This window comes from Miniopterus schreibersii, assembly GCF_964146895.1.
Source record: "Miniopterus schreibersii genome assembly, chromosome: 1".
Lineage (NCBI taxonomy): Eukaryota > Metazoa > Chordata > Mammalia > Chiroptera > Miniopteridae > Miniopterus > Miniopterus schreibersii.
In genome coordinates this window covers 104809042-104835956 of record NC_138101.1, presented here as the reverse complement: position 1 = coordinate 104835956, position 26915 = coordinate 104809042, and the positions used below count along the sequence as shown (strand labels likewise).

Below are 26915 nucleotides of genomic sequence, written 5' to 3'. Positions count from 1 at the left end.
AGTTGCATTCAGGGGCACAATTTGGAGAGCAGGGTCCCTGGTTGCCTCCTGGATTCTTCTTTTGTATATTTTGACAGTTTTCAGCTTCCTCACTTGATTTTTCTTCTCATCTCTGCAGGATCAATAAGCCGAGAGCTGAAGATTCAGGCGAATACCACTGTGTATATCACTTTCACAGTGCTCCTAAAGCAAATGCCACCATTGAAGTGAAAGGTACAATCCAACAAAGGCTGTGGTGTGAGCCTCTCACTCTTCTTCTGAGATACTACCTTGGTCTGGACTCCCAGACATCAAGCTCTTCTTGTTTCCATTATGGGAGGCAATACAACGTTATGATTAGGACCCAGGCTCAGGAGCTCAGCTACCCAAGTTTAAATCCACACCCCCATCATCTACTAGCTGCGGGACAGTGACAAATTATTAATTTATGTTTGTGTTAGTTTCCTCATTTGTAAAACCTGCCTCATGGGTTTGTTAGGTGTTTTAAGTAAGTTTTCATAGTAGGTTGAACCATATGCAATTGCTGTTTTTGTATGTTAAAAATGCTTGAATGTTGGCACTGTGTGTGGTTCGACCTTATGTAAAGCTCTTAGAACAGTGCCTTCTGAGTGTTATTACATAGGTCTCTCCAGTGGTCCAGCAGAATTTGTCAAAGTACAGTGTTCAGGATAAACATAAACTATTTATGGATAATTTATTAGAATTTTCGTAGAAACTCTGGGTACATGGCATCTTAAAGGGGAAGGTGTGGCTGAAAGATCCAAGAAAGCCCAGTAGAATTATAAGAGTTGGAACTACTTAAGTACATTACTCCAAGCTTTCCTGTGTTATTTCAGAGAAGCAGCTGAGACCCAGAAAAGTGAAACCACTGCTCTGTGCCATATAGTGAGTTGGTGGCAGAGCTGGCATAGAACCTTAGGTCTTGACTCCCAGTCCTATGTTTTTCCATTTTATAAAATGACCATGGGGAGGCGGGGCTACTGTTTGAGGTCAGACTGAAGAGATGCCCTCTTCCCCCCCCCCCCATTTTTGTGTGTATGTTTTTTTAATTTAAATTTTATTTAGGAAGCCATCTTCTTTAATCCGTAGGGTAGTCTCTAGAAGCTGGAGGGATACATTTAGGAAATAGGAAGGGCCTATATAGCAGGTACTCAGGTGCTCCTTAAAATACTTGAAGACTTAAAATTCAGATTTAAGGAAAGCTTAGACACATTTAAAGTTTCTGTTATATGGTGTTATTAAATGAAAGTAATGTCTTGGTCACATGGCCCTGACTTGTGAGTGCATGGACAGCCAGTGCCTTTTCCCACTGCCAGGTTGAATTCTAAATGCCTGAAGGGGTTGAGTCACAGTTGCATGGTTTTGTCTACACATGCCAGAGAACCTGGGATTTGATTAAATTCAGTGGCTTTTCTTGAAGAGATCTGGGTTTATTTTTGTTTTTAAAGAATGCCACATTTGTTCAACATGAGGATGAAGATGTGAGAAAGCATTTTCTCAGCCAGCCAAGGGCCTTTCCCCACCTGGGTGAGCTGACCTCTGTTAGGGATACTCCTCCATGTAAGACCTGAGGAACTACAACATTCCAGGCTGAGCCTTTGGCACAGAGTTGAAGTGTAGAGGAAACAGGGTAGGTGAGAGAAGGAAAGTGATGTGTGTAGTTAATAGTCCTCTCCAGGCCTAAAGGATAATTACTTACAAGTCTTAACAAATTGTAATCCTAGTGATTTGGCGTTAATGATTTCTAAGCAAGCTTTCAGGAGTGGAAATAAAGGTGGTTTTTCCGTTGGTTTGGCTGCTCAAGGTGGGGTGCAGTGGCCCAGAGGTACCTTTCCTCACATTCTGTTGAGCAGATATGAAGTAGTGGTCTGGAGGGGCAGCAAAGAGGAGGCTACAGGCAAGAGTGTTTACAGAGGAAGTTATAACTTGGATAGTATCTTACCATTTTGAAGGTGTGGACTGTGCACTGTTGCATTTTTACTGTACAATAGCCCGGCAAGGAAGATAGGGCAGGTAGTGATAATCCTGGTTTTAAAGAGATAGACCTTCAGAAAATTCTTCTTATATAATCCTAAAACAATTTTTGTGCCTAGATTGGACGGATATATTATTCTCTTAAGAAAATTCATAAAGAATTCTAGTCTTTCTTCTCTCTCTCAAACACCTGGACTGAAAACAGCAGAACACTTAACGTCTCTCAGATTATGGATAGTTTAGTCTGGTAAAGACTGAACATTTGTTTTTTTCTGTGTAAGCTTTTAAAGTTTTGTCTCAGGCCTAGGGTCGTATTCTAGGCTAGCTCCTAATTGTGATGAGGTAGAAAACTGCCTTGCATTTAAGAGTGGGGTAAGGGGGGTGGTATGTTATTCCCAAAGCATTTTTATAAATTCATTTCCTCAGAGCCTATAGAGTGGGGTAAGAAACAGTTATCTTTTTATAACTATAATGATTAGAAAAATCTGCTGAGTAATAGGTAAGAGGTGGCTGTACTTGAGAACAGAGAAATTCAGGGGATTCAGGGAACATAAGTGACCTCTGCTGACAGGAGTCTCTGAAAATCTTCATTTATAATTCAGACTATACATATATATTTCTTTAGTATCTGTTCTACACACAGCCCTTTTCTTCCCCATCTGGCTTTTCCTGTAGTTCAGAACTGCCTGGGGTGTTTGGGCTTAGACTAGCCAGGAACTGGGCATTATATGTCACTTTACCAAATTTTGAGTTACTTGTGTTCAAAAGAAAAGAAGGCTAGCCTAGCTGGGCATGGCTCAGTGGTTGAGCGTTGACCTAGGATCCAGGAGATCGCAGTTCAATTCCTGGTCAGGGCACATGCCTGGGTTTTGGGCTCGATCCCCAGTAGGGGGTGTGCAGGAGGCAGCCAATCAGTGACTCTCATCATTGATGTTTCTATCTCTCTCTCTCCTTCTCTCATCCTCTCTCTCAAATCAATAAAAAAAGATATATTTTAAGAAAAAGAAAAGAAGGCTAGCCTTGGCCAAGTGGCTCAGTTGGTTGCATCATCTCGTACACCAAAAGGTTGCAGATTCAGTCCCTGGTTGGGGTGTATATGGGAGGCAACAGATTAATGTTTCTCTCTTATTGCTGTCCCCCCCCCCCCCCTCTGTCTCTTTAAAATCAATACACATCACCTCTGGTGATTGTTAAAAAAAAAGAAAAGACACGTTTCTGAGAGCAGACTTGAGGTGGCAGTCCTTTTCCACCCTAGCCTGGAGATCCCTGTCACAGGAATTTTGAGCTTGGTAGTCTTTGCATGTAGTGAGGAAAACCTTGAATCTAAAGTAGGCTTAGGTGTTTTTCTTTCTCTTTTTTTAAAGGACAAAGATGAGGCACCATGTAAATAGTTACTGTTTAGGGTGACATTTCTTAGCTTTTTAGCAGGTGCTGGAGGCAGAAGATGGAGCAGGGCCTGCCAGGGGAGAACAGCAATGATTAGACCTTAGTGGGCCCTCATCCCTGGAGCCCTAGCTCTCTGGGGATCCACTTAGATAGTTCCAAGAAGGCATCGCTTTCCCCACCTATATTTTTCTTTTTGTAATCCTCACTTGAGGATTGATTTTTTTCTTTTTCTTTTTTTTTTGGAGATAAAGAGAAACATTGATCAGCTGCCTCCTGTCCTCAGCCTATGTATGTGCCCTAACTGGGAATTGAACCCACATCCTTTTGGTGTATGGGACGATGCTCCAACCAATCGAGCCACCTGGTCAGGGCACTTTCCCCAGCTTTTTGACTCTTCAGAGCTGGTGTCCTTACCATAGAGCATTCAGGAATGAATGATTGTTGGTGGTTTTTTTAATCCCTGTAATTCTTTAACCTTTCTAATCTTTACTCTCCCTCTTCCCCTCTTTTTTTTCTAAAATTAAAAAAAGTGCTTGCAAGAGCAAATAAAAAATTTCTATGTAATTTACAGAGATAAAGAGAAAATCCCTGTCATGACTCCTAAACCCTATCCTCATTCCTCAACCATTTTGACTAAGGCAAGAAACAAGGAGTTTAAGTTTTATTACTATTTTCAGAAAAGGATTTTGGTCATCAAATTCTTTGCAACACCCATGCCAGTGCCTCTTGTGAAAAGGCACACCCCAGCCCCAGGAAGGCTTATGTCTCCGTTCTTATTAGGCCCATCATCTCTGCCTGTTCACAGGTTGTCTTTTGGTGACTATGAGAGCCAAGATTGAACTTGTTTTTCTCCTCCCTAATTCTTAGCTTTCTTCCTATTTGAATATTGTGACTGACTGACAGGATTTCTGTAAGTGACCTTGCCCTGCATTCCTGTTTCCTGCTCTGTCTCCTGGCCTCACCAGTGATATGTCTTAAATTCAGACTGGCTGAGATGGACTATATGGTGATGATGAAGAATATAATTATTAAGAGTAATAAGCCCAGCCGGGTGTGGCTCAGCGGTTGAGCGTCGACCTAGGATCCAGGCGATCAGGGTTCGATTCCCGGTCAGGGCACATGCCCAGGTTGTGGGCTTGATCAATGACTCTCTCATTATTGATGTTTCTGTCTCTCTCTCCCTCTCCTTTCCTCTCTCTGAAATCAATAAAGATATATTTAAAAAAAAAAAAATAATTAAAAAAATAATTATTAAGAGTAATAATACACATCTCACATTTGTATAGTACTTTCAGCATGCAGAGCATTTTCATGGTCATTTATTTGTTTGATAGATGGGGTTAGTTTGATAAGTGAGGATTCTTAGAAGTTTTGATGTCCTTTAGGTCAGAGCTGATGTTGAAGCTTGTTCTGACTCAGAATTGCCCTTACTTGAAAAGTCTTTGAAAGCATAATAACATCTTGAAGCTGCTACATTTCGAACATCAGTCTTAACTCAAATATCCATACCTGTTCGTTTTTTTCCTCTTATCAGGGTACTGCCCTAATCTTCCTTAATAATACCAAGAATGGCTAACATTATTGCGCACTTATTGTGTGCCAGGCACTATGCTAGGCCATTACTCATTCCTTTCCTCTCCTTTAACCTTCACAGCTCTGAGGTAAATGCTATTTTTAGCTCCACTTTCCAGGTGAGAAAATTGAGTCTGAATGGAATTAAATGACTTGCACAGAGTGAGAGAGTTAAGCAGTGGAGCCAGGGACCTCACCTAGGTGCTCTAATGCCAGAGCCTGTGCCCCTAAACACTAAGCCATGTGGCCATGTTCAGCACATAACAATTAAAAGGCCTCGGACTGAGAGTTAGAAGAAATGGGCTCTAATCCTGGCCCTGCCATTAAACTCACCATTACCATAACCAGTCACTTTTCTTCCTTGGCCTTAGCTACCCAGTGTATGATGAAGTAGGATAGTATAGGGGGTCTTTAAGATTTGGTAAAGCTCTAACAGTCTGTGGTTTCCTTCTGTGGACACAGACTAGAGGTTGAGTTATTGAAGGAAATGATTTCTAAGCTTCTTTTCCTAGTGGTTGTGACTTTTAACTTCTCAACTTTGAGAATGTTACCTTAAGGCGCCCCACACTTCTGCTCACTCATCTCCCTGACGTATGGAACACTCCCTTCTTTTAGTCCCCTGATCTCAAACACTGGTGCCAGGAACGGTGTTAGAGCGGTGGCTCTCAAACTTGACTTGATGTGTTTGAACTATGGCCTGAGCATCAGGCCTATTCAAAGCACTCCAGGTGATTATAGTATATATCACTTCAGTGCTTCCTGCTCAGTGGTTTCACCTGCAGGAAAGGGAAAAGCCTCACCTATAGGAGGCAGCACAAGTCCCAGACTGCTCTAGTCTTCACAACCAGTGGTGAACCTACTCTGAAGAGAACCCTTATTGAGCCCAAAGCTGACATCCTTCTTGCTTCCATCTTGACCAATTTCATATTGCTTGCTGGGCTTAGCCTTTGGTTAGCAGTAAATCTTAATGCTGCATCTGCCTTCAGCCACGCCTCTAACTTGACTACAGCAAAGATGAGGTATCTCTGGGATATGATATTTTGCATAAAGGAAGCAAAAAGATCATTTATACAGCATCATTATGTTTACTTAGACATAGCCCACTCAGTGAGAACACCTTTAAGAATGGAATTTCTTTTAAAATCAGTGGTTTCTGCCCGGCCCGGCATGGCTCAGCGGTTGAGCATCGACCTAGGATCCAGGAGATCGGGGTTCAATTCCCGGTCAGGGCACATGCCCAGTTTGCGGGCTAGGCAGCCTCTCAGTGACTCTCTCATCATTGATGTTTCTATCTCTCTCTTCCCCCCTCCTTTCCTCTCTCTGAAATTAATAAAGATATGTTTAAAAAATATATAAAAAAATAAAATCAGTGGTTTCTTTGAAAATCAGCTGAACATAACTTCATTGTGTAAGTTGAAACTTTCTATAGCCGCCAGCCTTGCAGAGAAGCCAGATCCTTTGCTGAAGCACAGCAGGTCAGGCAACAGAGGGTACTGATGAATGTGTATTTGTCCTCAGCCAAAGACCCAGATCATAAATTGGGTCTGGTATTGTTGGGTAACTAAAAGTCTTTTGGAATCCTTGTCTTGCCATTTGTTAGGATACTGGAAGGGTATTCATTAACGTGATTAGAGTATGTGGTTATCAAGGTGAGAGACTGAGTTTACTCCTAGTGGGTCTGTGATCTTTTAAGAGTCTCTTTGTTACCTTCTTACCACTTCTGCCCTCTCTTGCCTCAGTCTGTGCCTCCCTGAGAGGTTACAGGGAAGTAAAGAGTATCTGCTTTGTCAGACTCCTCGGGCCTACCTTCAGACCAACAGGACCTGATTAAACCATCTCTTATTAAATGGCAAGCCCATATGAGGTGAGGCACTTTAATCAATATCAGTAGGCCATTAATGAATATAATTTGTCACTATTTTACCTGGTTAAACCTTATTAGAGTCACAACTAGGGAGAAAACATGTAATAATCAGCATCTTCTTTGGTTTCTTAGAACTCAAAGTGCCTGAGTCTATCTAGGCCTAGTCTTTCCTTGCTCCAACTAATAGCTCAATTTAGATATTTATTTTTGACCCTGAACTTCACTCGTGCTAGATTGCTATAAAGATGTAACTTTATCCTCACTAGACCTCTGTAAAGTATGTGGTTATTATTCCTATTTTACAAAAGTGAAAACTGAAACTCAAAGGATTTTAAATGACCTCCCTTAGATAACTCATTGAGAGGAATGGAGTCTCCATGGGGCCCAAATGGGGTAATGTATACTTCATCGGGTGGCTCTGTTTGTTACCTATTGCTTAAAACAGCAAACACTTGTCACCTCATAGATTCTGTGGGTCAGGAATTAGGGACCAGATTAGTGGGGTGGCTCTGACTCAGGGTCTATCAAGCTGTTGGTTGGGGTGCAGTCATCTGAAAACTTGACTGGGGCTGGAGGATCTGTTTCCTAGGTGACTGTCTCATGTGGCTATTGGCAGAAAGTCTTAGTTTCTTACTACATGGGCTTCCTTACAGGCTGTTTGAGCGTTGTTCTAGCATGGCAGCCAAACCTCCACCAGAGTGTATGATCCCAGATAGAGCAAGGAGAAAATCTTGTTGTCTTTTGTGAACTAGTATCTGAAGTTGTATACCTTTACTTCTGCTTTATTTTATTCATTAGAATCAAGTCACTATGTCGAGCCCACACTCCAGGGAAGGGAAGTTAGGCCCCGCTTCCTACAGGGAAAAATATCAGAGGATTATGGATGATTTAACAACCACTACAGGTGGACTCCAAACCCGAAGGAGCCCTTCTCTAGCCCCTGCTGACATGTGCTGAGATTCTTGCTCTGTGGCTCTGCTGTCCTGCTCAGCTGGTGAGGTAGAAATAGGCTTTCTGATTGAGCAGCTACCATAAAGGATAGAGAGAAGTGAAAAAAACTTTTCATTGACTCAAAGGCTAAAGTAATAGTTGTTATCATCACCCCCTATAAGGATAGAGTAACTCTCTGCTGATTACACTAGTGATATTTTCACCATCCTAAGAGTAAATATTGAAGGCATTGTTCTTTTGAGTACGTTAGGTAGAGGAGATTTCCTAAGCTTCACTCCATACTATTTGCTAAATTGCAGAGAAAGCAGCAATAGATCTAATAATTTAGAACTCTTTTTGTAGGCTTATACTGTGTAAACATGGCCAACAAAATGTAGTGGAAGTTAGCTAAGTTCCTAGTGGCGATCTCCTAAACACCAAGTAAGGAGTGAAGACCGTCTCCACCCCTCTCTCCATGTCTTCATCTTCATGTCTCTTTCTTTTCAGAATACCCATTTTTTAGATGCTGTGCAGCCTTAAACCAACTGAACTTTTAGCCTTTTAGGTGTTTCCAATGTGTAATCTTGGAGATGGGTCCCCACGGCAAAAACTGATGGTACTTTTGGAATTAGTCAGATAACTGGGCCAGATTGGGTATTCTTTGTGGGGCAAAGAAGAATGAAAATGGGAAAATATCTCACATGTAAGCTGATTTTGGAAATTTGTATCTCCACCCTAGACGACTACCCTGAGCTCCAGACTTGATACTTAATTATCTATTTGACAGCTTCACTTGGTATTAAATATCTTAAACTTAACATTTCCTAAAATTTGAACTCCTGGTTTTTACTATCATCAGTTAGTGCATCCCCTCCACAAAAACCAAAATAAAAACAAACAACCCACCCTAATTCTTCTGCAGTCTTCCTTATCTTAGTAGCTAACAACTCCATTCTTACAATTACTCAAGCCAAAAATCTTGGGATCATTCTTGACTCCTTTTTCTCTCAGATCCCACATCCAGTTCATTAACAAATATATTAACCTATAAAATACATCCAGAATTTTCTCCCTTTTACCACTACTCCTGCCCACTTCCAAACCACCCCCTCTCTTGCCTGGATTACTGAAATAACACCGAATTAGTTTTGCTTCCACTATTGTTTCTCTACAACTGTCATCCACATAGTAGCAAGAGGCAGCCTGTTAAAACATACAGATCATTCCATACCTGCACTTTGCTATGCACCAGTAGCTTCCCAGATGACAGAGTAAATGCCAAAGTCATTTCACTGGCCTACAAAGTCCTGTCTCATCTGGCCTCCATTCTGATTTCCTCTGCCATCTTCCCCTTTCTTACTGTGTTTCAAAAAAAAGTCCCCCACGCTGCTCCTTATACATAATAAGCACATTTCTGCCTCAAGGCTTTTGTCTTTCCCTCTACTTGAAATTTTCCCCCCCCAGAGATACAAGTGGCCTACTCTTATTTTTTCATGACTGCTAAAATTTACCTCATCACAAAGGCTTTCCCCCCACAACTCTCTCTCATATCTGGAATGTCGTGGGTGCTCAACATATGTTTGCCAGATGAATGAAACACAACTAGAGGCAAAATGTGATAGCTCTTCTGCTTGTTGTGTTGCCCAACTCTCCCATGATGGTGTTTTAGTTCATGTATGGCCATGGAGTTTACTGCTTGAAGTGCTTATGATGGTCTTTAGTATCTATTGACTGAAGAAATCTTTGAGGAAAGGTGATCACCAAGAAGTGACCCAGTACTGTGGGAGAAATTTGGTGTGGTAGGAATAAGATCAAGCCAGCCTGACCCTCTCCCTTCTGTAGTGAGGAATTTTGCCTGGAAAAACAAAAAGACATTTCCTTTGTAACACCCTATTTAGAAAACACCTCACACTGAGTAGTATTGAACAGGCCTGTTTGGCAAGCAGTGGTTATAGAGACAGCTTGGGGCCTTGCTCAGTCCATTCCTGTCCAGGTGTTTCTGGAGCTGGCCTGGGAAGAACAGTCTGAGAGTAGCAGGATGTCGGATTATTTTAAGCCAAGAAAGCCAAGCCAGTCAGGGGGGGAACATGGGGTTGGCCCATGATATAATACATTTCCACAGACTTTTACAGTCTCAAAATGAATGTTTTTTTGACATCTTATTTATCTATCCAAGGACACTGGATGTAGGCAGGGGCTAGAATTATCTCCATTTGATAATGTGTATAGAACTGAAGCACAGAGTAATTAAAGAACCAGCAAAACTGGAATTTGGACCACGCCTATTGATTCTCTTTCCCATCTCAGCCAACAAAGTGATGTCTGGCCACTTTGAATTTATGCTTTCAGATTCCTGTAACTGGTGGAAAATATAGTTAAGATAAAAAAAGGCCAGATTCAAAGAAGTAGCCTCCATCTCAGGCTTCTCAGATCCTTGAAACTTATCTAATTTTAAAATCACAGGTGCTGTTTCTTTTATCCTAAATGATCCCTAAAAGCAGAAAAGACTAACAGCCCCTAGCATGTCTAGAAATTCCCCTAAGATTGGGTTCATTGAGATTACTACAAATCAGATATACAAGTCAGATTCTTAAACTGTTAATAAAATCTCTTGGGCCCAGCTGGGCATGGCTCAGCAGTTGAGCATTGACCTGTGATCCTGGAGATCTGTGATCTAGGAGAACGCCAGAGACCGGGGTTTGATTCCAGATCAGGGCACATGCCCTGGTTGTGGGCTGGATCCCCAGTTGGGGGCGTGCAAGAGGCAGCCAATCAGTGACGACTCTCTCATCATTGATGTTTCAACTCTCTCTCTCTCTCTCTCCCTCCCTATCTCTGAAATCAATAAAGATACATTTAAAAAAATAAAATAAAATCCCTTGGGACCCTGGTTGACTTTCCTGTTCCTTCCATTCTTCCCCTTGCAAAGACTAGTTTTCTGGATTTCCTCTTTCCTGGGAGAGCCTTGGCCATTGATACTCATCAGATAACTTTTCCAGGCATTCTTGTTTTTATATACCTTGTAGTAAGACTTGATTTTAGGTGTTTGATCTCAGAGATTCCTCATTTTCTTAAGGGAATATATGACATTGGACATAAAATACAATTTTTAGTGAGGGTGTTTTAAGAAAAACCATGACTGGTAGAGGAGATGATAATAGCTTCTGTTTTCATTTTCTTTAAAGGATGGTTTAATTTAGGGCAATTAAGCCTCTGCCCTCTTCGAGTAGGTTTACTTCACATATAGTAATCCTAATCCTGGTCTCTGCTTGGGCTGCTTTGGTGGACAGGAGGTGGGGGATGGGGGTTGGTTCTATTGTTCTATTCTTACCTGAAATGTATGTTATCAAAGCTGAATTTGAGGATGAACCTAAACACTGACTATATTAGAAGCAGGGCTCTGAGCCATTAGGTGGGGCCTTTGTATCCTGTTCAGAATTGGCTCCCATGGTAACTGTTTGACACTCTTTTTCACAGCTGCTCCTGATATCACTGGCCATAAACGGAGTGAGAATAAGAATGAAGGGCAGGATGCCATGATGTACTGCAAGTCAGTTGGCTACCCCCATCCAGAGTGGGTCTGGCGCAAGAAGGAGAATGGTCTGCTGGTGGTGAGTAGGAGGCAACCTGGGTGTCTGCTTATTCTCCTGGGGAGGTTCAGACATCTGGGCCAATTGCTACAACTGCCATACTGGCATGGCTTGGGTCACCCCTTCTAGAGTCATGAATGGTTACATCATGAATCTGAAGGTCACTGACAGTTTCTGTACAGCATGGAATCCCTATAGGTGATTTGTTAAAGCTGTCCGGTAAGGGATTAGATGGCTTGTCTTTAACATAGAACACTGGAAGAGCTAACCCCAATCTTAAGCTTTTACTATTATTCTAGTCTGCTTATCCTAAAGAAAATATTATTTTTGAAGTGGTCTTAATTTTGGGGGGGAAGACAAGGCAGAGAATAATTATTAGTATATTCCTGGAACACAGGAAGTACAGATTAGAAATTGAGGCAACCTGATGAGGCCCAAAGGCAGTCTTAGACATTGGAAATCTGACAGTATCTGGTCCAGAAAAAAATACCTTTTCTAATTTGTGGCATGACTCTTTTTTTTTTTAATCCTCACTCGGAGACATGTTTTTTTATTGAATATTTTTTCAAGAGAGAGAAACATGGATCATTTGCCTCCTATACATGCCCCAACCAGGGATCAAATCTGAAACCTACGTTTTTACCCTGACCAGGAATCGAACCCCACAACCTTTCTGTGCACAGGATGATGCTCCAGTCAACTGAGCTACCCGGCCAGCACCTGTGGCATGATTCTCGATGATACTGGGAAAGGGAAAGCTTTAGACTCTTAGCTTCTCTCTGATTCACTGATGTTTGGCCAGTCTCCTTTTCTATCAGAGGGGTGTCATATACATTCCTCCTGTCCCCAGGCCTTATATGCCCAGCACTATACTCAGGCATCTTTGTTAATTATCAGTCTTCAGAAGGACCTAGAGACCATCAAATCCAGCTTCTTCAGAAAAGGTTACCTGTTAACCAAGGTAAATTAGTGACAGAACCAAGGATCAAATCCACTTTTTAAAATATAAGTCCATTTTTCTTCACACTCCATGTCCTCTCAATAATAATAATATGGACTCTTAACGTGACTAGATTTCAGAAACCCTTTAATAAGGGGATTAGGATGAGGAATGGAGAGGTGAAGATGCTATGTTGAGTCTTTTCAGAGCAGGCCCTGAAAGAGCAACAAAACATTTAGAATTTTGCAGTGCTGGCAAGGAAATGCCCATTTTTCTTTATTGGTCCCTGGTGGGAGGACCCTTGAGCTTTTTTCAGAGCAGGTTGGGGGTTCCTTAGTGGGTATTTTTGTGTCCTGTTCTCATGACCACGAAGTATCTGTTATATTTTGAAAAACATTTAAAATCAAACATTGTTATTTCCTCTTGCTTTCAAACTACATATCATAGGTTAATGCCTTTGAAAACCATTTTGTTGATCAGCCTAAACTTGGTTGAGTGCTGAGATAAAATGCTTTCAAGTTTTTCTAGATACTCATTTCAGCAGTTCTTTAACTTCTGTTTCTGGACAAATCCCATAGTTTTCTTAGATCTCTTTGTTGTTAAAGAGTTTAGTCCAGTCCATTCCAAAATCCCAGTTTTATCTTCCATACCCTCTCCCCTGGCCTGCAAGAGGAGCAGAGGATTGTCCGCCCTCTGTTTTCAGGGTTCTTTCTTCTGTGTGGGAGCCAGGGACATGTATCACTCATATGACTTTTCTTGTAGTCCATTCTTGGTGGTTGCTGCTTCTGTGGCCTCAGCTGACTAGCTTCTGTGTGGCAGGTCCAGTTGCTGGCTCTTGTGGGAACTGTGTGAGTTCTTTAGGGGCCAGTTTTCGGATATGAGAGATCCAGTCTGAGTGAACTTCTCTGATTCTTCTTTAGCTCCAGCCACAGGTGATCTAGTCTTGAGCTTCTCACTACTGGGGTCTGCTCACCTAGAAGGCACCCCCTTACTTGGAGGAAGTTTAAATGTCATGGCTCTAAACATGTGGGAATGTGGGCCACTCTGCCTTCATATATCCAAGTAACTCTTTTCCAATATCAAGAAGCATAGGGCACATCACCCAGCCTCCTGCCTAAACAGATATCTACTGGAAGAGGAGATATTTTCTGTTTCGTCCCCCGCCTCCCTCCAGTCTCTGAGTGATTCTCTTGGTGCCTGTTCCACTTGGCTATAGGATGGAAGGCTATAATGCCAAATGTCACTCTTTTCCTATCACCTCTGGTCTTGTCTTCTCTTTTATAGACTGGGAAGGGGTAATGTGATTTAGGTGATGACTGGGGACAAGGTAACCTGATAGGTCTCCCTTTCAGTAAGTCCTGGAAGGACTATTTGCCCCACCATTTGTTTGAACCTCTGTTTTTTAAGACGGGGGGTGGGGTGGGGGTGGGGGTGGTATTTTATGCCTCTCTCCATAGTCATCAATTCTGTGGCAGTAGGACAAATCACAGTCAATATCTTAAAATGCATTGATTGACAAGGTGAAAGTTTCTTGGATATGATGATATTTTGATATTGCAAAAGTACCCATTGAAGGCATGCAGACCAAAGATGACACTAATTACCTCCAGTCATAAGTGAAAAACATGAAACTAGTGAGCAAGTAGAGCAGGAGTTATAGAAAGTTAGCAGCTTTCCAAGTCCTAGAGTTGAAGCTTCACAGAGTCACTATTTTGAAGGCTGTGAGTTCCCCATTTCAGCCATACTCACATTCAGATGAAGACACGATTGTGTGCTATAGCTGGACATCATTCTGGAGATTATCTTCCCCTTTCTTATTATGCTTTAGTTCTTGTGTAACAACTGACATGAGTCAGTTTTTTCTTGCCAGCCTCCCATGAGATCAGTGCTGCAAGCCTGTCCCACTCCTCCCAGATCTCTGGTCATGCACTCTCCTCTGCCTCCCCATGTCCTAGAGCATTCCTGTCCTACTTGATCAACTCTTCTCCCCCACAATCTCGTTCAAATGTTAGCTGTTCTCTGAAGCTTTCCCCGACTTTCTGGCAGTGGTCACTCACTGTATATGCTGTGCCACACTGTAATTCTATACATACCCTCTTTTGGGGCTTTTCCCCATGTTCCTGTAACTATCCCTTTGGAGGTCTGGTTCTCTCTTGAAGCCAACCTCCTTGTTCATTTTTGTGTCAGACTTTTTTCCTTTCTATGTCACCTTCCCCTTAGTAGGATATAAAACATATAGTGTGTATTAGTAAATACTTGTTCATTGATTGAATACACTTTCCTTTTACCCTGTAATTCTGAAAGGAAAGGGAAATTATGAGTTTCCCCAACTCTGATTGGGAGCACGTTCTTAGCATTGTTTCTGGAGGAGGTTTCTGGAGGTTTTCCTGATATCACCAAGGTGAAGTGGAAGTGCTGACTCTAAAGCCATCAGACAGGCCAGGGTTACTAGACATGACTAATGTGAAGGTCACATGCCTCTTTCTCCGTCCTCTTCCTGTTAACGTTACTTAACTGGTGTTTGAAGCAGCATTTTCTCTATTGAGTCAGTCTTTTCCATGTCTACAGAGTAGGACCTCCATTCACTCAGAGAAGGTGGAAAAGCCTGGAGGACCAACATTAGGGAGGCTTTTACTCTGGCTCTATCAGAAACTTGATTGTTTATTGTTGATATCAAAGTCAGTAATGAAGTGCTCAAAGTTCCTTGGATGAAATTGGTACTAGACACCATTCCCTCATCCCAGCTAGTGTCCTGCTAAGAATGGGTGTGACATCACTCTGTCTTGGGCACTAAGTCACTTATTCTCATCTTTGTGTATTCTCACTTTTTCTGCCCCTGAGCAGGAGATTGCCAATATATCTGGCCGCTTCTTCATCATCAACAAGGAAAATTACACTGAACTGAGCATCATGAACCTCCAGATCACAGAGGACCCTGGCGAGTATGAATGTAATGCCACCAACTCCATTGGCTCTGCCTCTGTCGTCACCATCCTCAGGGTACGCAGCCACCTGGCCCCACTCTGGCCTTTCTTGGGAATCCTGGCTGAAATCATCATCCTTGTGGTGATCATTGTTGTGTATGAGAAGAGAAAGAGGCCAGATGAAGTTCCTGATGGTAAGAGCATCCCTACAAAATAGCTATAATGTTGAGGTGGTTTTGTTGGGTGGTGTGTAAGGATGTTGGGATTCAATCCCAAAAGGAGAGAAGGAAAACTCTTTTACTGGTTTCTCCTCCACTACCCCTAAGATTAGGCATCTAGAGCTATAATTATTAGCTCTGTCCTTCCACATGGATGTTCTTCAGCTCCCAGTCCTACCTGCCCTTTAGACCCCATGTGGGGAATGGGCAGTTGTCAGTTTTTTTGTTCAGCTCTGTCCTCCTTCAATACAGATCATCAGGCAGATTGAGCTTGAGGAGAATCCAAGTCAAGCCTAGAAGCCACCCCAAGATCGCAGGCCATCTGGCCTTTCAGGCAGATTTAAGGTATCTAATTGGTTGTCACATGGTTGCCTGGTGTTGTCCCTATAGGTCACTGCCCAAGTTTAGTTAGACTGTTTTTGGGAAGAGTTATTGGAACAAGCCAGCCTTTGGTTCCCTTGGTTGGTTCTTTCAATAGGTTTCCAAAGTTCTTGGTGAAGCCAGCACCTACTGTTTGACTTTTCTGTGTCTCACAAGAATGGTGGAGAGCATCTGATGCATCCATATCCCCCACCCCAGCCCCAAGCAGTAACACCTGGAGTTCATACCAAAGGCCACACCCTCAAGGTGACCTAGTGTCAGAGAAGGGTTCATCATAGCAACAGAACTATAGAGAATTGTTAAGCATTGGAAAGAACAAGAATCTTAGATTGTTGGACATGCTTAGAATCAGGAAAGTCCTGGGACATTTTTGTATGTTTTTTGTTATAAATGTTCCATTTCTAACCCTGTGATTACAATTAGGGGGAAGCTACCAATGGACACTTGTATCAGTAGTTCTTCAGATTTCTAACTTCTAACTAGCTCCCCATCCCCATCCTCCTGCCCTATAACATCACGAGTAAAAACAAATTAATTGGCCAGCCAGCTATTACCACCACTTGCCTGTCACTGACTAGACTAGAAGGGCATGTACCTAAGCTCAGTGGAGGCCAACTGAGTGATGTGAAGATGCCAGCTCTAGTCCAACTGTCCTGGGCTTGTGCTTGTGCACTGTGGTATTGTTCTCTGCCCCACAGAGGTGTCTTTGCCATCCCTATGGTTGACCAGTGGGACTGCGCCACTCACCCTATGTGCCAGGGAGAACACTAAGGGAGGTCTGTGCTCCCACAGAAAGAGTGCAGCCCTGAAGGTGTGCAGTGAATACCAACTCTCTGGAAGGGCAGGTTTGAGAGCAAGAGCCATTTCCCCTTCTTTTCCTTTCTTCTCGGCAGCCCCAAATTCTCTTTGCCTGTACTAAGTAGAGTGAGTATCAGAGTGAGGCTGGTGGAAAGGTTTTTTGTTAAAACTAACGATGCATGCGGAAAGACCTGGTGGACTCTCCTCCAGATGTACATTCAGCAATGAACTAGATGGAGTGATGGGATAGACCTCAGAACTAGATGGAGGGATGGGATAGACCTCAGCTGAAAGCAGGTGGGCCTTTATAAATAACTGGGCCAGTTCCCTGCAACATAAGAGTGTTTCCAGGATTTTGACTTTCTTTCTCGTAGGTCCATAGAACTGCTGTTCCATGAAGTGAAACTGCTTTCTTGAAGTTTTCATATATGTATTATGCTTTTCCTCTAGATTTTTCTCTTTCCTGTGCCAAACTAGGACTCCCAAGGCAGAGTTACCTGTATTTAGAACTGAGAGTAAAGGGAGTAGTTGACTGTATGGTTTCAGTGTTGGCTCTTTGGAAGCAGCTATGCCTTACTCCCAAAAAGGCCTTTTTTTATCCCCTCAGAATACTTTTGAGTTGCTAAGTATTACCTTTATCAGCCTTCCTATTGTAAATTTTGAGAAGCAAAAAATTGGTTAGGAAAAGGCAAGGATGGGCTTTAAAACCAGGTTTTTTTCATTTTAAGAGGAGGCTGGCTGCCACTCTCTTGGCAGAGTAGCACTGGCTTAGCACGCATCCCAGGCAGAAGTTCCCAGTCTTCTGGTGGGAAGCACTTCTTTTACCAGGCTGCTCTCCAGCATATGTGGAAGGCCTTCAGGTTGGTTTTAAGAAATGTGTAGTACTATTTTGATCGGACATATGCTCACACCTGCTCAGGGAAGCAGCTCTTTTTTGAAGAGCTCCCTGGTGGTTGAACTCAAATGGGGCTAGTTTGTTATAGCAGACATCTGTGGCCAGCAAATCTTCTGCACAGCCTCTTACCTCTTTTAAGCTACATTATTATAGACAGTGAATGAATCCTACCTAAAAGAGATGACTACATGGTAAGTGCAAAGTAAAACCTCCTTGTTCCAGTCTCTTGGAAGAATAATGCAAGCAGCTTTTCCTTCTTTGTTGTTGAATTGGGGTGAAAAATCTGGGATGCTGAAGTGACTACAATGTTTGCCTTCTCTACATTCCCTCCCTTACGGCCAGAGTGGTCCAGGCTTCATTGTCCATCTCCATTTTCCTGCCCTTGCTCCAGCATTTCCATCCCATAGTTTTCTCTTTTGTGTGTCTACTTTCTTCTCTCAACTCCTCGCTTCACCTGCCCCTCTTTTTTCTTCTTCTGTCCTGGAAGTAATCATTAAAAAAAAAAAAAGGTTGCCTGGCCAGGCATGGCTCAGCGGTTGAGCGTCGACCTAGGATCCAGGTGATTGGGGTTCGATTCCCTGTCAGGGCACATGCCCAGGTTGCGGGCTCGATCACTGGCTCTCTCTCTCATCACTGATGTTTCTGTCTCTCTCCCTCTCCTTTCCTCTCTCTGAAATCAATAAAGATATATTAAAAAAAAAAAAAAAATGTTTAGTCTCAGTGAGTTTTCCTGATGTTGTGGCTTTTCCTTTTTCAGCCAGTTTCCCCTCAACTCCTACATAATTCGTGTAAGAGCAGACTCAGTGCATATGCTTTCTTCCAGTATGCCCTCCCCCAACTCATATGTAGACATATGCATACACTCCTTTTTGGAGTGAATGATTTCAAAACGATGTCTGATACAAATTTGGAGTTTTAGAGATGAGTTTTTATCTATCAGATAACCAACCATCAGTGGCTCTCTGTTGAGTTATTTATACTACAGTCAAACCTTGGTTCTCAAAAGACTCCCATCTGGAACAGTTTGGCTCTCGACCAAGTTTGAGTTGTCAGACAAAACTTTGGTTCTCAACCTGACAGCCCTTTCATGCTGATATATCAGCATGACAAAAAGTGTCTCTCAGGCCACAAACAAGGGAGAGAATGCACTAGTATGAGTCAGTTTACCACTAAACCTCCTCTTGTTAACATCTCAGGAAATTGTGTTATGAATATTTTCTCTTTTTTTTTTGCTTTTGTTGCTGGCCAAAAGGATGATGAGCACAATTTTAAAACATAAAGAGGCCATCAAGAGCGCTGATGTTGCTAAGGATGTGAAAGTGCTCACAAAACAATGACCACAGGCAGTTGAAGAGGTTGGAAAATTGTTGATTTGAATAACAGTTTTACCTGTGATAGCTTTTCGGAGGCAATGATATGTGAAAAAGCAAAGATGCTGCATGCTGACCTCCTGAAAGACACCTCTGGAACGAGTGCTGAAAATGATTCATTTAAGGCTAGTAGGGGGTAGTTTGATAAATTTAAGAAGTATTTGTTTATAGATTAAGCAGTACATTAGACATGTACTGTATATAAGAAAGGTTAAAACAGAATCATTTGGGTGTCTGGAATAGATTAATTTTCCCCATTATTTCTAATGGGGAAAAATGATTCAATTTTCAAAAAAATTGCTTCTTGAGCAGCCTTCCTGAGCAAATTAAGTTCCAGAACCGAGGTTCCACTGTATTATGAAAATGGATTTTTATAGGCCTGACGTGCTTTTTCTCTGTCAAATAGGTACTTCATTACCAAGATATCTATGATTTAATTCTGATTCACTGAACGTTTTTCATATTAAAAAAATTCATATAAAACTCATAGTATTTATGGGGGGGGGCATTTGTGAGTTCTTGATAACTCAGCCCATTATTAAAAAAGCACTAAGTGAACATTACAAAAGTATAAACACAAATTTGAACTTGAGTTTAGTGTAAATGTTTTACTAAAAACGCAAATATTGCTTTAGATTTCTCACATAGAAAATGCTGAGGTTAACATTTAGCTGCTTCCAGAAAAAAAGGGTGGAGGGCGTGTGTTTTTGTTTATTGGAGTATACTCAGGATATCTTATAAGTGAAACACATCTAAATCCCTTTAGGCCCCTGTTACGATCTCTGAGGATCAGGGAACAGTAGGCTATCTTATAGGTAGATTTGCAAATCACCTTTTACCTTCAGTGTTTTCAGTAACATGGAGCCAAATAAGGCCTGTTTTTTTTTGTTTTTCACTTTACTCACCTCTTGACTATATTCTGTGAAAACGTGAAATGGTAATACTCTAAAAGATTAGGTCCAGCCAGCATTCTTCTAGCCTTCCATCCATCTTTATAGCAGGACATATGCTTGAAGCACATCTTCTGTGTGGGTTCCCTGCTGACTAAATCCAGAGAGTGTTATGTGTGCTTTCAGGTCCCCTTCCCAAACCCCTGAGGAGGTGGGGGTGAATCTGCTTAGTTGTGGGGGCCTTTCAGGTTACTGGACATTTCAGTGATCTCAAATGAAATTTAGGGAAAGTGCTAATATCAAACAGTTTTCTACTTTCACATTGGGATAATTTTTATAAGCCAGTCAAAGGCCCTCTTCCTTTAAGTTACTGATAGAGAAGATATTTGGGGTAGGGGGTGTGTTTTTAGTGGCTCTGATATATCCAAACTCTAAAATCTATTAGTTGGGTAATACATTTGGTAGCATATGAAGCTTTACAATAGGCCAGGAATGTTGAAAAAGAAATGTGATTTTAAAATAATATATATATATATATATATCTTTTTTTATTGATTTGAGAGAGAGAGGAAGGGAGAGGGAGAGCGAACGATCAGTCGGCTGCCTCCTGCACGCCCCTGACTGGGGATTGAGCCCGCAACCCAGGCATGTGCCCTGACCGGGAATCGAACCAGCAGCTTCTTGTTGCATGGAACAACTCTCAACCAACTGAGCCACACTGGCCAGGGCAAGAATTGTGACTTTTTAAGAAGACATGTAGAACACTCATTAGTCTCTTAATTAAGGGTCATTTGGATCAGTAACAAGTTACCTTATGGAGAAATACAATAGGACTGAACAAGGAAGGAAATTGGAAGGAACTAATCTCTCTTGGTTAATCAACTCTGCTCTAGTCAGGCAGAATTTAAGTGGTTTAAAAACCATAAAACTCCATCCTTAGTGAAATGAAGGCAGTGAAAAAGGAGCTTTGACCAGACAGCCCACTCTTGGTCATTTTGACTTTAAAGCCATCTTTTTGAGGTGATACTGTATCAGGCAATCTGTTCTTTACTAGGCAGGCAGAGTTACCTCCATATTGTGAGGCGAACCTGGGGGCAGTGGAGTGAGGGCTACAGTGCCTTCTTTTGGGAAGGCCAGATGCAGAGAAGTCGGTGTGTGCAGCAGCTCCACCGGGAACTTCACCCGCAAGGCAGACTCCGGACGCATCGTGTTCCATTCTCCCCTAGTCCTCTTCCTCTCATCTAGCCAGTGGCTGTAATACCCAGGTGGAGAGAACAGTCATTGTTTAAGCCGCTCTTTTAGCCTGAGGGTTTGGGGGTATGTTGATATTTGTCGGTTACTATGACTTCTTTTTTTTCCCCCCTCAATTGCATCAAACCCTTAAAACATGGTGGTAAGTGAGCGATATGCATGCTTTTGGAGTTTGTTTAATCTCCGCTTCAGTCTATACAGTGCACAGTTCATAATGTTAACACTTTTCTTCAAGTTTAATTCATTCACTTTCACAACTAATTTGGATTTCAGTTTGCTGTTTAATCCTCATTTACTTTGATTTTTGTACCTTTTTTCTGTAGTTCTGTTCTTTCCCTCTTTCCTGATTTCCCTGTGAGGGGTCAAGTTGTTTTTTGTCTGACCTGTATGGAAGAGTGGTGCTGCTGATAGTGATTTAGTCCAGGAACATAGGGGACACAAGGCTGTTTTGCTTCTTGTAAATGTGAAAATGGATTTGGGGAGAGAGATGACGGGGCTCATGAAATATAGACACGAGTGTGAACAACAGCTGCTCCCCCTCGCAGGCATGGCAGCTACACAGAGCCACTGTTGCTACAACCCCTACTGCAGCCCTTTGCACGTTATGGGCTGGATGTTCCTCAGGCACCAGGGCACCCCTGCAAAAGAAAAAAAAGCTGTGGTGTGATGGGCTGGAGTTGGTGCTGACAGTGTCATGCTTTGAAAAGAATTAGTTTGGCTATTGCGATTCCCCCTCCCCTGCTTTTTCTTTTAAAGTTGGGATAGATCGGTGATATTCTTGAATCAGCTATCTTGCTTGAAAATTTTGTATTTTGGGGCTCACAGCCAGAGCACTACAACTATTCTGAGTTTGCTCCAGTGTCTTTTAAGTCCCCGAGTGCTTAGTTCCCAGCATGTAGCTGAGCTGGCTTGGCGGGGATGCTGAGAGCATTAGGGTGCTGTGGTGAGGGAGGACTTAGGCCGGGCTTGTGTGTTAGTACTGCCGTGTCTGTATATCTGCACTGCGTACACAGCACACAGATGACTTGGTTGTCCTTAAGTCTTAGTTTGTTCTCTGTATATGTTTGATAGTACTGTTGTCAGTAGTAGAGTCCTGTGGACACTGGTGTGTCGCTAGCCTGTTGTTTTGGCTGATAAGTTGTTGGTTTGTGGTTAGTTTTTTGTTTTGTTTTTTAAAACTTTTTTTGCCCCAGTCACTGTGTGTGCTGGCAGTGGCTTGCCTCTCCGTTGCCTCAAAGGAACAGGTGGAGCAATGTCTCCCTCTGACAGACATTCCTCCTGATGTGTGCTCCTGCAGACGCCTGCACCGAGACTGTAATCTCCATAACTGCTTCATGTGCACCAAAGCCCCCTTGTGGAATCCTGCTGAGAGTTTTTCTAGAAGCCTTCAGTGAAATCAAACCGTTCTGAATTATTTAGCCTACCTGACTTTTGTAAAATAAGAAACTAAGAGCACTTGCTTGTTCCTTCCTCTTTGTGGGCCTTTAAAAAAATTTTACATATGTATATCCCTGCTTAAATGGGATAAAGTTGCCCTTAGTTGAAACAGGAAAGAAAATTAGAAATCAGAATAAAAAAATACCTATTTAAGAAGGCTTCTAAACTCAGATAATGGAAGCTTTTTGATTAAAAAAGAAAAGATATCTGGCTCATCTGGGTTTGGGTTCTGGCTTTGGCCAGGGCACAAGAGCCTGTCCGTATCTGAAGTCTTTTCCAGAGTGATGTCACCACTATTCAGCTTTCCCTGCTGTGTCACAGAACATCCTCTTGTTGCATACACTTGTTGCTGGCATAGCCCAGCCTGGCTGATCCAGTATTAGGTTGAACTATTGTGGCTTCCTCTTTCTCAATCTTGTTCTGCAGACTAAAGATCAAAACAGCAAGAACAGTGTCTTTCGGGGAAGTGAGGATGTGTGGCTAAATGTACACATCCATCTGCATCGTAGGATTGAGCTAAAATTGTACATGCATTCACCATAAGAAAACAAACAGCAGGATTTTACAACTGAAATGTTGGTTTGTCTTCTCATTTATTTAAGAGTGAACCACTGGAACTTGGGGACAAGATGAGTACAATGACATTGCAGCCTATCTGTCCGCTATAGTTGCAGTTTTTCATGATAAGCATTCGAAGTGTTAACTAAAACCATTGAAACAACATACCTGCCATTAAAAACTCAAATCTAGAAATAATAACTCCATGAGTGTTTTGCACCTCCAGACGGAATGGCCTTGAATAAATGCTATGAATAGCTATGTTTGCCACTTGCCAATTGCTGCTCTATTAATCCGTATGTAGAGTCTCACAGTTTTCTCCTTTCTTCTTCTCTCAATGGATTATTAAAAACTGAACGCCTGTGTAGACGATGAACCAGCTGGGCCAATGTAAGTACTTTATTGGACATTGATTGGCTTCGGATTGAATTATTTTGCATTCATGTTTTAGTCAAATGGAGTAGCTAAGATTGTAGGGAAGACAGAGTGGAGATGAATGTTGCAGTGCAGGCTTTGCAGCCTGACTTTGATTTCCAGGATAGGCTGTTTCAGTAGCAATATAAAGTGGTATGCCATGCAAAAGATTGTTTAAATTTTTGCCTATCCCATATGTTTAAATTGATACTTTGGGTAAATGACCAGTATATCTGGGACTTCAGGTTCCATAAATAAACTCTTCGGCTCCATTAACAAGTCTGTATCCAGGAGAGGGAACTACAAATTTGGATCAATCCAGGATTAGAATTTCCTGCAGTGGTGGACCAAACAGTACCCAAAGTCGTACGTGCCAGAGGGCACAGGGCTGCCTCTGTATAATTTTCATTTATCATTTGAGGAAAGAGTGATGCTCAGTAGGGGGAAAAAAAATACTATTTAATCTTTATAGTAATTATAGTTTACAAATCAAAGGGAAAGTTACCTGTATATTGTTTGACTTGGGAGTCAAAAGGATGTATTAATTGAAGGTATGTAGGTACTTTATCCAGGGAATATTTTTATGTACTAATATTGTGCAGTAAACTTAACTACACCAGGGATGGAGTAGGTGAAAGAGTCCCTGTATTTCCATGTGTTACACTTTCAAAAGTTGCTATTGACTGAGTTTAACTCTTGTAATATAATTTTCCCTCCAAAGGAAAACGAACTCTACCAACAATCACAAAGATAAAAACTTGCGCCAGAGAAACACAAATTAAGTACTACTTACAGTGTAAGTATGGCCTTCTTTAGAAGTTTTAAAAATTATATTGAAATGAACGTGGCTCTGTTGACCTTGTTACAAATTCTTCAGTACTTGTTGTTACGCTGCAAGATCTTTTCGTTCATTTCAGAGCAGTTCATGCTGATGGAACCCAGTAGCAGCTGGAAAGGACCTTTTTTCAGCTGTCTTGTTTCACATATTTTTATAAACACCATTTCAGAATACGTATGATGTTTCAAAATAACACTATGTGCTACTGTTTACTTATATTTTTTAAAAGAGGTAAAGATTAAATTGTCACCTTGCTAGGTGGGATATTCCCAGAGTTCATTTAGTCCCCCTCTGCTTCTTTGGGCAAGGAAGGCAAGACTGGTAGCCAGGACAGCTGGCCCAGTGCCTTCCGGGTGGTCGGGCACATGGAGATCAGAATTTCACACCGCATCCCTGAGCATGCTGTTTGAAACAAAGCCTTGTTTTATGTGGCACTTGGTTAAGTGACAGTGCACACTCCCTTTTAATTTCCAAATACTTGTCTGTTTTTTACAGATCTTTAGGTTCCTGAAACTGGTGGCAACATGACCTGCTAAGTTTTCTGCTTGGACCTCTTTGGTTCCCTCCCCTTTAAGTGAGCAACACCACGACTGTCTAAAGCATGCCTTATTTAGCCTCTCCTGTATAATGGGTGACCTAGCAGGTACATTTCAAACAATGCTTCAGTGTAGAAGGTGTCAACTATTTTGGGCTTGATGTGCTGTGAATGTTGCTTCCTTTTTCTTTATTAAAATATTTAAATAGAAGTGAAAAGGTCCTCTGAGGATTGGATCATGCATGCGCCATTTTCTACTTACTGCAGCTGTTAATTTGGCAAAGCTCTAAAATGCACTGCTGCCATCTAGTGATACATTTTTGTAAAGTACAGCAAAACCTACAGATAAATACAGTATATAAATATATATATTTATATTTTTGGGTGTGGGGGAAATACAAAATAAAATAAATGCTTGTTTCAGTTTCAAGCTGCTGATATTCATTCCTTATCGTATGTTGTCAGATGAGGAAATTGTGCAGTTCTGGTACAAAAGATGAGTAATATAAACAAATCTATAATTTTAAGGGCTTAACCTATGATTCTAATAAGAAGCTGGAATAGTCCACTGAATGGCTATAACGAATTGCAGTATATATGTATGATTGCTTTTTAAGTGATTATTTTTTCGTTTGTTAAATCATGTAAATTCTTAAATCCTTTTGCACTGATGTGTTGAACGTTATTGTACATTCAATTAAGGCAAACTTTTATAATTTACCTTTAGTTTTCAATGGCCTTGAAATGTTCTAGCATGGTATTCTATACAACTAGTTATACTTTGGGGTTGACACTGTATTTTTTCACATTGATTTAATGGTTGAGTGTAGATTTTCTCACCCGTCAGGGTTGTTGGTATGTAACTGTAGATGCATGTACTCATGTTTTGTGTAATCGTTGATGTGCAATGATGTATAGAAAAGTGTACTCACCAGTTTTTAAAAATAAAACATTGATAAAAGATGTTAGGAATAATATTCTTTATTCTAGTATCTTCTCTAAACTTAAAGAGGAAGCATTTTTCAATGCTTTCAAGTTCCTTAGTTCTGTATGTACAGAGTGTGTTAATTTCTCAACCCCATCAGTTTTCTTAGTTCCTTTTCCACTTCTTCCACAAATGCTGGGAAATTCTGATCCATGAGGCAGAAGCGGAGAAAGGGGCCTAACTCTTCCGCATTCCATGCAGATTGTTCATAGACAAGGGGCAGCTCCTCTGATGCCAAGAGAGACTGTGGGGATTCCAGAAGAGTAGTTTATTAGAGATTACAGGCAAAAGCAACAGTCTCAATTACACAGAAAAACTGCCTTAAGGAAAGATTAGGGAAACACATACCAAAAATTAGTGTTAATGTTTCTAAATGTACATATAAGTGAGATAAACTTGTATCCTTAGGTATTTGAAGTACGTTAATAAGATGATTTGAAAAGTTAAGAGCCTGCTTTAATAAAGAATACTGTGCTGATAACCTTATGTGGATTGATAAGAAACCTATCAGTGAATGAATGCCATCCACTAGCTAGTTCGTCAGCTGAGGGAATGGGTGTGAGCAGTTCATGTGTAATAAAGAGCAGCCACAAAGTGACCATCCAAAGGACCCATGTCTTTTTCTGGTCTTGTCCATAAGGTTGACAAATATAGAAAGACATATATACCATGAGCGCAATCATGACACAGAACATTTCCATCCCCCCCCCCCCCGAAAACTCCTTCGTGCTACCTACCTTTCTTTGTCAGACCATTAACCACCCCCCAACAACTGCTGATCTATATTCTCCACACCTTAGTCTGATAAATGAAGTAGTATAATGTTGAGCATTTTTTTTACATGCCTATTTTCCATTTGTGTGCCATCTTTGGTAACTTGTGTTTTAAAACCAGTTGAATAAGTTACCAATATTTAAATTAGGGCAGTTCAATTTAAACTTGCTTAAATTGAAACGTGCTTAGCAGTTTAGAAGAAATGGCAGCACTGACCTGATGGCAATGGGCACCAGCTCTGTGGTCCACCTACGTCTCATTTACTCCTCACACGAATTCTGTTAAGTAGGTGGTTTTTATACCTTTCCTATTGATGGGAAGGTTTGGTGTGTATGCATCAACTGACACTTCTCATAGTATAGAAACTATAATAGAAATTTACTTTTCTAAA

The 26915-nt window shown here is 41.5% G+C and overlaps 2 protein-coding genes across 3 annotated transcripts in view; one reads left to right on the top strand and one right to left on the bottom strand.

The window, feature by feature from the left end:
- Positions 1–25728, top strand: part of NPTN (neuroplastin) — a gene marked incomplete at its 5' end in the record, with an annotated part of 73691 nt that extends 47963 nt beyond the window's left edge. Inside the window, 6 exons of one of the 2 annotated variants that reach the window (XM_081144175.1) lie at positions 119–213; positions 11204–11337; positions 15101–15374; positions 23347–23368; positions 24114–24188; positions 24726–25728. In XM_081144175.1, the coding sequence (XP_081000301.1) occupies positions 119–213; positions 11204–11337; positions 15101–15374; positions 23347–23368; positions 24114–24174 (586 nt within the window). In that variant the 3' untranslated portion in view covers positions 24175–24188; positions 24726–25728. The remainder of the gene's footprint in view (positions 1–118; positions 214–11203; positions 11338–15100; positions 15375–23346; positions 23369–24113; positions 24189–24725) is intronic. The other variant, XM_081144176.1, reaches the window with a different exon arrangement.
- A 101-nt stretch (positions 25729–25829) lies between these two features.
- REC114 (REC114 meiotic recombination protein) overlaps positions 25830–26915 on the bottom strand; it is a gene marked incomplete at both ends in the record, with an annotated part of 130107 nt that continues 129021 nt past the window's right edge. Inside the window, one exon of the mRNA XM_081144191.1 lies at positions 25830–25994. Coding sequence (XP_081000317.1) covers positions 25830–25994 — 165 coding nt within the window. The remainder of the gene's footprint in view (positions 25995–26915) is intronic.